Here is a 13,148-nt window from a genome sequence, read left to right on the forward strand (position 1 = left end):
GAAGGAGATTATTGCTTATATCACTGGAGGAAAAGGTCATGCCCTTCCTCAGGATAGGAATCAAGGGCCAAAAAAGGTCTAATTTTCGTGCCTTTTAAAACTTCAGGGCAGGTGTGGCATCCACTTCCTCTAAGGCAAAACAAGAGGGAATTTTTGCTCAGTCCAAGGCGGTCTGGAGACAATTGGACCTGGAACAAAAATAAGCAGGCCAAGGAGCCTGCTGCTGCCTCTAAGGCAGCATGAAGGAACGGACCCCTATCCGGTAACGGATCCTATAGAGGGCAGACTTTCATTCTTTGCCCGGGCGTGGGCAAGAGATGCCCAGGATCCCTAGGCATTGGAATTTATATCCCAGAGATATCTTCTGGATTTCAAAGATTCCCCCCCAAAAAAAGGGGAGATTTCACCTTCACAATTATCTGCAAACCAGATAAAGAAGGAGGCATTCTTACATTGTGTACGAGATCCATCCAGTTCCAAGAGAGGAACAGGGACAGAGTTTTTACTCAAATCTGTTTGTGGTTCCCAAGGTGAGGGAACCTTCATTTCTATTTTGGATCTAAAGATCTTAAACAAATTCCTCAGAATTCCGTAATTTAAGATTGAAACTATTCGTACCATCTTAACTATGATCCAGGAGAGTCAATAGAGGACTACAATGGATTTGAAGGATGCTTATCCTCACATTGTGATGCATAAAGATCACCTTTGTTTTTCAGGTTTGCCTTTCTAGACAGGCATTACCAGTTTGTAGCTCTTTCCTTTGGGATATCTACAGCCCCAAGAATCTTTATGGAGGTTCTGGGGTCGCTTTGGCGGTCCTTAGGCCGCGGGGCATAGAAGTGGCTCCTTAGTTAGACGACATCCTGATACAGGCGTCAAACATCCAAATTGCCAAGTCTCATACGGACGTAGTACTGGCATTTCTGAGATCACATGGGTGGAAAGTGAACAAGGAAAGAGTTCTCTATCCCCAATCTCAAGGGTTTCCCTCCTAGGGACTCTGATAGATTCTGTAGAAATGAAAATTTACCTGACGGAGTCCAGGTTGTCAAAGTTTCTAAATTTCTGCCGTGTTTTTCATCCCATCCGCGCCCTTCTGTGGCTCAGTACATGAATGAAATCGGCTTAATAGGTAGCGGCAAGGGACATAGTACCGTTTGCACGTCTACATTTCAGACCGCTTCAACTATGCATGCTCAGTCAGAGGAACGGGGATTACACAGATTTGTCCCCCTGTTGATCCTGGACCAAGAGACCAGAGATTCTCTTCTCTGGTGACTATGTCGGGTCCATCTGTCCAAGGGTATGACCTTCCGCAGGTCAGATGGGACAATTGTTACAATGGATGCCAGCCTTTTAGGTTGGGATGCAGTCTGGAACTCCCTGAAGGCTCAGGGATAGTGGACTTAGGAGGAGACCCTCCTTCTAATAACTATTCTGGGAGTGATATTCCATGCTCTTCAGACTTGGCCTCAGTTAGCAACTCTGAGGTACATCATACTCAGTCGGACAATATAGACGACTGTGGCTTACATCAGCCATCAAGAGGGAACAGAAGTTCCCTAGTGATGTTATAAGTCTTACAATAATTCACTGGACAGAGACTCACTCTTGTCTATCAGCTATCCATATCCCAGGTGTTGAGAACTGGGAGGTGGATTTTCTAAGTCATCAGACTTTTCTTCCGGGGGAGTGGGATTTCCTCCGGAGGTCAAGACCAAGCAGGAGAGGGCTTTGGTGTTTTTGACAGCGCCTGCGTAGCCACGCAGGACCTGGTATGCAGATCTGGTGGACATGTCATCCTTTCCATCACGGTCTCTGCTTCTGAGACAGGTCCCTCTACCTCAGGGTCCTTTCAACCATCTAAATAGAATCAATCTGAGATGGACTGCCTGGAGACTGAACGCTTGATGTTATCAAAGCATGGCTTCTCTGAGTCAGTCATTGATACCTTAAATACAGACATGAAAGCCTGTCTCTAGGAAAATTGAACATAGATATGGTGTAAATATCTGATTGTTATGAATCCAAGGGTTACTCATGGAGTAAAGCCTGGATCCCCAGGATATTATCTTTTCTCCAAGATGTTTTTGAGAAAAGGGTTGTCAGCTAATTCCTTAAAAGGGACAGATTTTTACTCTGTCTATTTTTTTGCACCACCGTCTGGCAGGTATTCTAGACGTTCAGGCATTTGGTCAAGCTTTGGTTAGATCCAAGCCTGTGTTTAAAACTGTTGCTCCACCATGGAGCTTAAACCTGGTTCTTAAGGCTCTTCAAGAAGTTCCGTTTGAACCTTTTTTGTTCCATAGATATCAATCTATATCTTGGAAAGTTCCTTTTGGGTAGCTATTTCCTCGACTCGTAGAGTCTCCAAGTTATCTGTGTTACAATGTGATTCTCCTTATCTGGGCCTTCGTACGGATAAGGTAGTCCTGCGTACCAACCTGGGTTTTTTCCTAAGGTGGTATCTAACAAGAACATCACTCAAGAGATAGTTGTTCCATGCTTGTATCCTAATCCTTCCTCAAAGAAGGAACGTCTATTACACAACATTGGACGTGGTTTGTGCTTTAAAGTTTTACTTACAAGTTACTACAGTTTTCATCAAACGTTCACCTTGTTTGTTGTCTATTCTGGACAGAGGAGAGGTCAAAAGACTACAGCAGCCTCTCTGTCTTTTTGTTAAAAAGCATAATTCATTTAGCTTATGAGACTGCTGGACAGCAGCCTCCTGAAGGGATTGCAGCTCATTCTACTAGAGCTGTGGTTTTCACTTGGGCCTTTTTTAAATGTGGCTTCTGTTGAACAGATTTACAAGACGGAGTCTTGGTCTGCGCTTCATACTTTTTCAAATTTAACAAATTTGATACCTTGCTTCTTCGGAGGCTATTTTTGGGAGAAAGGGTTTTTTTACAGGCAGTGGTAACTTCCGTTTAAGTACCTGCCTTGTCCCTCCCATCATCCGTGTACTTTAGCTTTGGTATTGGTATTCCATAAGTAATGGATGATCCGTGGACTGTATACACTTAACAAGAGAAAACATAATTTATGCTTACCTGATAAATTTATTTCTCTTGTAGTGTATCCAGTCCACGGCCCGCCCTGTCACTTTAAGGCAGGTAATTTTTTCATTTGAACTACAGTCACCACTGCACCCTATGGTTTTTCCTTTCTCTGCATGTTTTCGGTCGAATGACTGAATATGGCAGTTAGGGGAGGAGCTATATAGCAGCTTTGCTGTGGGTGGACTCTTGCAACTTCCTGTTGGGAAGGAGAATATATTCCATAAGTAATGGATGATCCGTGGACTGGATACACTACAAGAGAAATAAATTTATCAGGTAAGCATAAATTATGTTTTTCATGCAGGACAATGCTCCATCACACGCGTCCAAGTACTCCACAGCGTGGCTGGCAAGAAAGGGTATAAAAGAAGAAAATCTAATGACATGGCCTCCTTGTTCACCTGATCTGAACCCCATTGAGAACCTGTGGTCCATCATCAAATGTGAGATTTACAAGGAGGGAAAACAGTACACCTCTCTGAACAGTGTCTGGGAGGCTGTGGTTGCTGCTGCACGCAATGTTGATGGTGAACAGATCAAAACACTGACAGAATCCATGGATGGCAGGCTTTTGAGTGTCCTTGCAAAGAAAGGTGGCTATATTGGTCACTGATTTGTTTTTGTTTTTGAATGTCAGAAATGTATATTTGTGAATGTTGAGATGTTATATTGGTTTCACTGGTAAAAATAAATAATTGAAATGGGTATATATTTGTTTTTTGTTAAGTTGCCTAATAATTATGCACAGTAATAGTCACCTGCACACACAGATATCCCCCTAAAATAGCTATAACTAAAAACAAACTAAAAACTACTTCCAAAACTATTCAGCTTTGATATTAATGAGTTTTTTGGTTCATTGAGAACATGGTTGTTGTTCAATAATAAAATTAATCCTCAAAAATACAACTTACCTAATAATTCTGCTCTCTCTCTCTCTCTCTCTCTCTCTCTCTCTCTCTCTCTCTCTCTCTCTCTCTCTCTCTCTCTCTCTCTCTCTCTATATATATATATATATATATATATATATATATATATATATATATATATATATATATATATATATATATATATATATAATGTGTGTATATGTGTCTGTGTATATATATATATGTATGTATGTATGTATGTGTGTGTGTATATATACATACAGCTGGGATGTGCACTCTCACTTATTTACTTGCTGCCAGGGTGCTAGTGTAATAAGTAGAAAAATGAATGTGTGTGTGTGTATATATATATATATATATATATATATATATATATATATATATATATATATTTATATATATTAATGTTTCAGCAGGGGGGCCTTTCACATATTTGATTATTGTTTTGCTTGTTATATTATATATATATATAAAAAAAATCTTTATTTTGTTAATATGCTAAAACTAACCAGATGTACTTTTCTTTTCAATAAACTGGTAAGAATTAAGAATTAAAAATGAATTTGAATTGCTTTGTTTTCCAGAACACACTGCAGAAACCTTCAGAGTCTCCTAATCCAAGTGGGGCTACCAAAGCTTCCAGTTTTTCACCTCCTGCTTTGCTTAAATCTGCCCATCAGACAACACCTTCTCCTAGCAAGCCACCTCCCTCTACTTTGCCATGTGATGCAGATCCAGAGAAAGTAAACAAGGAGATAACACCCCACCCAGTGGACAATGGCAGTAGTCACCCATACAGTGGACACTCCAATTCTCCCCCACAGCCCACTGCCAAGGCATCAGTTGAGAATCCAGTGGAGGGAGACTCACAGCAAGGAGATGAAATAACACCAGACCAAAAAGTTCTTTCTAGAGAGAAGCTTGAACATCGAGAGCGTTCTCTCCAAACTCTACAGGACATTGAAAGGCTACTTTTGAGTAGCAGAACAACTAATGAACCCTTACAAAAGCACACATCAAGCTTGGGTGATGAACCTACTCTCCCCCCACTTTCAGTGAACCCTCCAAAATCAGTGAAGAAATATGAGGAACCCTTGCAGTCAATGATTACACAGACACAGAGGCTGGGTGGTCCCAGAACAGAAGAAGAAATAGGTGGGCCACAGTATGGACTTAAAATGGGGCAACATTTAAGTCTCATGATGCATCGGTTTGGCCATGATAGTCTCACACCAGAGCAGGCTGCATGGAGAAAGCTGCAGGAGGAATATTATGTAGAAAAACAAAGGAAGGAGGAACGTGTGTCTATCCCTAGCGGATCCGCTCCAGATTTGGTACTTAGAGGGCTGCCCCCCCTTTACCACAACAAGTCTGGGGAACAGTGGGTTGGAAACTGTTCGCCAGGAACATTGGAGGGTCAAGAACCTAGCCTTTTGAGGTCAGGGGGTATGACTTCTCAGGGTCCAAGGTTCCCTGCTAGATATGGAGCAATGCAAAATGTACCAATCAACTCCATGGGTATCATACAGAGGCCAGGCAGTTGGGTTGAGGAGGTACCTTCTATGACTAGTGGACTGGGAGGATTCTCTCAATCTGGAATGCCAGATAAGGGGGGATTAGATCGATTTGCAAACAATTATGCTCGTGAAGAGTTTTTACAACAGCAGCTTCTACAAAAGAGGCCTCTGGCCATGCAGAGGCAGATTTCAGTGGCCAGTGGGAAAGGAACTGAGATGGTGGTTCCTCACCATCAAGAAAGTTCTACGCTACTCACTGCAGACAGTGTGGGAGGCGGACCTGGCATGGGTTTTGATGGGTCTCATGGCATGGTGAACCCCAAACTTGTCCAGCAAGAAACATTGAGAGATTCAGACCCCATAGGAAGAAGTGGCAACTTAAATATGAACATGAGTGTTAACATGAATCTAAATCTTCAAATGGCTCCCCATCAGCACATACTTCAGAAGTCCAGGACCAATGGGGGCTTGATGGGTATCCAGGGCAGTTTTGAATCAGAGGAACTGATGAGGATAACAAGGGCCCAAAATGGCCTTGACAAACAGGGCTTTCCTCAAGTACAGGGACCACATCCTGGTATTCAGCAAGAGATGGTAAGGGATGGGTTTGGATCAGAGCTTAGTTCTATTGGCGGGCCAACTAAGCTTAGCCATATTTCTCCATCTTCTGCACATGGCTCTAATACAGATGGCTTGGAGACAGTCCACATGACTGCCAACAGGAGCTTTAGCCGTAGACCAAGTGAGCTGACTATTAATGTCAATCAAATAGAGTCTCCTGCAATGAACCATCTCAAGTCACCAAAACTTGTGCAGGTTAATAACACTCCTCTTATGAGCTCCTCTACTGGCAACATGAAACCCCTCCATAAATCTGGTAGTCAGATATCTGGCCTACACATATCCAATACACCTGGTTCTCCACATGTCCTGAGCTCATCTTTAAGTGGTTGCTCACCCAGTGGCTCCCCCAGAAGGCTGAAGTCACCTCAGATAAACATACCTTCTCCAGGATGGATCCCATCTCCCAAAGGTACAGTGTCCAATTTGTCAATTCCAGCAAGAGGGGGGTGGGCATACATTCTGCAGTATCACTATACACCAGGGTGCTAGCAAATTCAATAATCTATTCAGCAAAACAGCTTGCACTCACTAGATTTTCTTACAAGTGTTTATTTCTTAGCAAACGTTGATATTTCGGTGTCTTCGCCCCTTTCTCAGACAAAGTGTGTGAAACAAAACCGTGCCATTATATAAAGCAAAAATAAACTCCCACCATTTAGAGAGAGACTGCAGACAGATCAATTAATTTTAAACAGAAACACCTAAGAGGGCCACATCTCATATGCAAAGTGAGAGATACTAGGTAAGACAATGTAAATGACTGCACCTGAATAAAAGTAACCACGCTCACTAAAGGGGCGGACTTCCTAACACAAAGCCCAAACATATAGAGGATAAAGGGACAAAAATAGGAGCGCTAAAAGTTACTAATCAAGGGGTGTACTAATGGTTAGTTAGGTAAAAGCAATAAAAACTTTAAAAAATAATAAAAAAATAGACCATCAGGATATGAAATTATGCCTTATAACAAAAAACATTAAAAACAAAGATTTAATCATAACAAATCTGACCACACATGGGCAGATCAATCATATATACAGGATAATAATAATACCTGGGTATAAACAAATGAGATAGGCTCTCAATAAAGAAGGTGCCCGTCCTGGGGCAAGGTGAAAAAATAAAGGGAAGTGAAAATGAAGTGTTTGTATAAAAGTTCAAATGGCCAATGAAAAGTGGTAAAAAATTAAGTCCTGAATAGTGTCCATGAAAAGGAAAAAATCCTTGAGGGTGTCCTAAGTGGTATGGTAGCGGCCTTAAGGTGTGGACCTCATGGGATTGATGAGCCTAAGCGTGCTCTACCTGTGAAGAATAAATTAAAAACATGCAAAAAAACAGCTATATAAAGTGAGTCTAATGAAACTGACTCCCCGGGGTAGAATACAAGCATCCTTATGTACAGTCTACATGTTTCAGTCCATAGCAGGGCCTTTTTCAAGACATCTTAAAGGGCATGCCTTAAAGGGCACACCTTAAAGAGCATGCAATTTTAATAACTTTCTAATTTACTCCTATGATCAATTTTTCTTCTTTCTTGCTATCTTTATTTGAAAAAGAAGGCATCTAAGCTTTTTTTTTTTTTGTTTAGAACTCTGGACATCACTTTGTTATTCGTGGATGAATTTATCTACCAATCGGCAAGAACAACCCAGGTTGTTCACCAAAAATGGGCCGGCATCTAAACTTACATTCTTGCATTTCAAATAAAGATACCAAGAGAATGAAGAAAATTTGATAAAAGGAGTAAATTAGAAAGTTGCTTAAAATTTCATGCTCTATCTGAATCCCGAAAGAAAAAATTTGTGTTCAGTGTCCCTTTAAGGCTGGTACCACACCACTTAGGACACCCTCAAGGATTTTATCCTTTTCACGGACACTATTCAGGACTTCATTTTTTACCACTTTTCATTGGCCATTTGAACTTTTATACGAACACTTCATTTTCACTTTATTTCTTTTTTAAGACACGAAGAGTCCACGGATCATCTTAATTACTAATGGGATATTTACCTCCTGGTCAGCAGGAGGAGGCAAAGAGCACCACAGCAGAGCTGTTAAATAGCTCCTCCCTTCCCTCCCACCCCATTCATTCTCTTTGCCTACGTTAGTGATAGGAAGAGGTAAAGTGAGGTGTTAGTATAGATTCTTCAATCAAGAGTTTATTATTTTTAAAGTAGTGCCAGAGTGTGCTGCTTTGTTCTAGGGTGTAGCCGTAGTCCATATCAGTCTCTACAGTAGAGCTTTTGGTGGCTTTAGAGCAATGGGAACTTGTGGGACATAATTCTCACTGCGCCTCCCATATTTTGATGCTGCCCTTACCCTGAAAACCTGAAACATTTTACTCAGGACTTTCGTTTATTCACAGGTCCATGGGAGGGAGAGGACCTCTTACACCTGAGAACTGCCTTGCTGCCAGGCAGAAGATGAGGTAAGTGCTGACTTTTTTTCTGGGAGGAGGAAAGAACTCAGAAAAAGTTTGGGGCGCTTTATTATTTTTATTAAAAAATAGACCTCATGGAGCTTTGGGCTCTGGTTTAAGGGTTTCTCAGATACTCTTTATGTTTAAAAAAAAAAAAAGAGAGAAGGGGACCCTGTAAGGCAGCCAGAACGCAGGCACTGGGGTTGATTGCGATATGACTCATCTCCCGGCGGTTTCATACTAATAATAGCCGACCAGGAGATTACATGCTGAGGCTGAGTATTGTGTGGTTTCTCTGTTATGACAAAACAACTGGTTAAACTGAAGCATGTTTAGGGGTTCATATTGTTAAATTCCGATGAGCAGTTGAGCAAGCTCAGTGTGAGGGTTTTTTTCTGTTTAGCTCTCGTTGCTCCCGGTGGCTATACTTAGATAATGGCGACCGGGAGATGGCTGTGGAACGCCCACGAAGGCCGGAGCTTATCAGTGGTGCCAATGTAGTTGCGCACCTTCCTTTTTCCTAGCGCTTCATGTTATCAGAAGGAGCGGAGGAAATTAAACTTGGAATTTGCACTTTTTAGACAGCACCTCCTTCCTCACACATCCGGTTATGGAAGGAATGGAGGAGTTTTGGTCTGTGTGCTTGCGCTTAAGAACAGCGCTACAGTTTGCATCTGGATTGCGTAGAGAGACTGTCTGTCTCCTCAGCTGGGTCAACATGAGCGGTAAAGGGAGTTTTTTTACACTAAAGTTACTTGTGTACATATACAGTCATTTCTTTCCTCAATGAAATAAAGATTCACTTTAACACTTAAAGAAAAAAACAAATGTTACATTTTAAAATTTAAAGATACAGTAACGGTTTTCATGTGTTAATTTTTATTAAAAATTCCACTCCTGTCTGAACCTACTCCTACTAAGACTTTTACTGTTTAGGAGTTTATGACAAGGGACAAGCTATGCCACAATTTCTCATATGGTGTCCCAAAGATTTATGGCCCACATGCAGTGCCCTGCGCTTCCTTTCACACTCCACCTGGAGTTTTTCTGCATTTCATGCATTATCTGTTTTTTCCCGCGAGGTAGAAAACAGTACTAAAGGACAGATTTTCAATCATTTAGGATGATGGATTCAATAGTTACTATTTTGAATGTTTCTTCCTTGTAACTATAAGGGGAAGACACTTCCAATTGTTAATTTAGGAGGTTTTGGCTACCTCGGGTGATTCCGCCAGTACCATTGCTATTCTCTTACAGGATAAGAGAAAGATGTATGTACATCAGGGCTTAAAATGCTGTGTGCATTGCTGCCGTCACTAGTGCGGCGTCATATTGGTTGGAGGCGTTATCTGATCTTTTCAGGACAGAAACTTCTTTGGATGAAGCCCAGGATAGGATAAAAGCTCTTATACTGGCTAATTCCTTTTTTTTTTTTTTTTTTTTTTTTTTTTTTTAACAGATGCTTCCCTTCAAGTTATCAGTCTGGGAGCAGAGATTCCGGGTTTATCTGTTCTAGCTTGCAGAGCATTATGGTTAAAGCCTTGGTCTGTGGATGTGTCCTCTGTCTAAATTTTTAGCTATTTCTTACAAGGGGACCTGGCCTGACGGAAATTATCCCCGGTATCACGGGAGGTAAGGGTCATCCTCTCCCTCAGGATAAGAGAAACAAACAAAAAGGACGACAGCAATTTTCATTCCTTTCGAAATTTCAAGGGAAATTCTCCTCTTCTGTCCCCAAACAGGAACAGACTAGGCCTACATGGAGACCCAATCAATCTTGTTATAAGATAAAACAATACAAGAAGCCAGCTGTTGAATCAAGGACAGCATGAAGGGCATGCCCCCGATCCGGGACTGGATCTTGTAGAGGTTAGACTTTCCTGCTTCGCTCAGACTTTTTCAATTCAAGAGTTTGCCTCCCAGGGGCAGGTTTCTGCTTTCAAGATTGTCTGCAGACCAGATAAAAAAAAGAGAGGGGTTCTTACAAGGTGTAAGAGACCTTACCAACATGGGAGTGATTGTTCCTGTTCCAGTTCAGGAACAGGGTCTGGGATTTTATTCCAATCTGCTCATAGTTCCCAAAAAAGAGGGAACCTTCAGGCTAATTTTAGATCTCAAGAATCTAAACAAATTTCTCAGAGTACCGTTCTTCAAGATGGAAGCTATTTGTTCCATTCTCCCTTTGATCCAAGAGGGTCAATTTATGTCAAGTGGATTTAAGGGACACGTACCTGCATGTTCCCATTCACAGGGTTCATCTAAAGTTTCTAAGGTTTGCTTTTCTAGACAAACCCTTCCAATGTGTGGCTCTTCCCTTCGGTCTTGCCACAGCTCCTAGAATTTTCTCAAAACTTCTGGTACTGCTTTTGGTGGTGCTTCGGTTACGGGGCATTGCAGTGGCGCCCTTTATGAACGACTTACTAGTCCAGGCGCCATCCTTACAATCAGCAAGATTCCACACGGAAATGTTTTCCTTCCTGCGATCTCACGGTCGGAAGGTAAATTTGGATAAGAGTTCCTTAGTCCCAAATACAAGGGTAATTTTCTTGGGAACCATAATAGATTCCCTATCGATGAAGATTTTTCTGACAGAAGTCAGGAAATCAAAGATTGTCGATACTTGTCTAGCTTTTCAGTCCACTCCTCGGCCATCAGTGGCTCAGTACATGGAGTTAATAGGGCTGATGGTAGCGGCAATGGACATCATCCCGTTTGCTCGGTTCCATCTCTGACCTCTGCAGTTAAGCATGCTCAGGCAATGGAATGGAGATTATGCAGATTTGTCTCCTCGAATACATTTAGAGCAGAAGACCAGGGATTCTGAATCTTCAATGGTGGTTATCTCTGGATCATCTTTTCCAGGGAACCTGCTTTCGCAGACCATCTTTGGTGATTGTGACAACAGACGCCAGCCTTCTAGGGTTCCCTAATAAACTCAGGGAGTCTGGACTTAGTCAGTCTGTTCTTCCTATATACATCCTGGAGCTGAGAGCGATTTTCAATGCTCTTTTTGGCCTGGCCCCAGTTAGCCTCGGTCCAGTTTATCAGGTTCCAGTTGGACAACATATCTTCAGTGACTTGCATCAATCATCAGGGAGGAACGAGGAGTTCCTTAGCGATGACAGAGGTAATCTAGATAAGTCAGTGGGCGGAGGCCCATTCTTGTCTTTCGACGATCCATATTCCAGGGGTGGACAACTGGGAGGCGGATTTTCTGAACAGGCAGACCTTTCATCCGGGGGAGTGGGAACTCCAACCGGAAGTGTTCTCCAGCTTGATTCTCAGGTGGGGTCAGCCGGAAGTAGACCTCTTGGCATCTCGACAGACTGCCAAGCTCCCGGGATACTGGTCCAGGGACTCCCAGGCGGAACTGATAGATGCTGTGGAGGTCCATTGGACCTTCAATCTAGCATACCAAATTCCTCAGTTTGCACTTCTTCCTAGGATCATTGCTCGGATCAAGCAGGAGAGGGCATCAGTGATCCTCATTGCTCCTGCTTGGCTTTGCGGGATTTGGTATGCGGATCTGGTGGATATGTCATCTCTACCACTGTGGAGACTTCCGTTGAAGATGGACTTTCTAATTCAAGGGTCCTTCTTTCACCCAAATCTAGTTTCTCTGAGGCGGACTGCTTGGAGATTGAACGCTTAATTTTGTCTAAGCATTGTTTTTCTGACTCGGTCATAGAGACTATGATTCAGGCTAGCAAGCCTGTAACTAGAGAGATTTCCCATAAGATATGGCGTAAATATCTCTTTGGTGTGAATCCAAGAGCTACTCATGGAGTAGAGGATTTCTAGAATGTTGTCTTTTCTCTAAGAGGGTTTGGAGAAAGGCTTATCGACTAGTTCCCTAAAGGATCAAATCTCTGCATTATCTATTTTGTTACACAAACATCTGGCGGATGTTTCGGATGTACAATCATTTTGTCTGGCCTTGGTCAGGATCAGGCCTGTGTTCAAACCGGTTACTCCTCCATGCAGTCTGCATTTAGTTCTTAAACTTCTTCAAGGGGCTTCGTTTGAGCCTATGCATTCCTTCGATATTAAGTTATCTTGGAAAATGTTATTTCTAGTTGCTATTTCCTCTGCTTGTAGAGTGTCAGTGCTCTCGGCATTGCAGTATGAGTCTCCTTACCTTATTTTCCATTCAGATAAGGTAGTTTTATGTACTACATTAGGATTTCTTCCTACGGTTGTTTCTGATCGGAACATTCATCAGAAGATTGTTGTTCCTTCCTTGTGTCCTAATCCTTCTTATCAGAAGGAACATCTCTGTACACTTTGGACATGGTCCGTGCTTTAAGGTTTTCTCCTGCAGGCAACTAAGGATTTTCGGCAGTCTTTTCTTTGTTTGTGGTTTTCTCAGGAAAACGTGAGGGACAGAAGACTACGGCTACTTCTCTTTCTTTTTTTTGACTGAAGAGTATTATACGTTTTGCATATGAGACTGCTGGACAGCAGCCTCCAGGGAGAGTTACGACTCATTCCACAAGGGCTGTTGCTTCCTCATGGACATTCAAGAATGAAGCTTCTGTGGAACAGATTTGCAAGGCTGCAACTTGGTCCTCTCTTCCCACTTTTTCAAAGTTCTTCAAATTTGATACTTTTATTTCGGCTGAGGCCGCTT

General features: G+C 42.1%; 1 protein-coding gene across 1 annotated transcript in view; it reads left to right on the forward strand.

The window, feature by feature from the left end:
* The window catches only part of BCL9L (BCL9 like), a 188,173-nt gene that overhangs the window by 130,115 nt on the left and 44,910 nt on the right, over window positions 1-13,148 (forward strand). The window contains exon 6 of the mRNA XM_053691308.1: window positions 4,543-6,508. Within this exon, the coding sequence (XP_053547283.1) occupies window positions 4,543-6,508 (1,966 nt within the window). The remainder of the gene's footprint in view (window positions 1-4,542; window positions 6,509-13,148) is intronic.

The sequence above is a fragment of the Bombina bombina genome, chromosome 8, assembly GCF_027579735.1.
Source record: "Bombina bombina isolate aBomBom1 chromosome 8, aBomBom1.pri, whole genome shotgun sequence".
Lineage (NCBI taxonomy): Eukaryota > Metazoa > Chordata > Amphibia > Anura > Bombinatoridae > Bombina > Bombina bombina.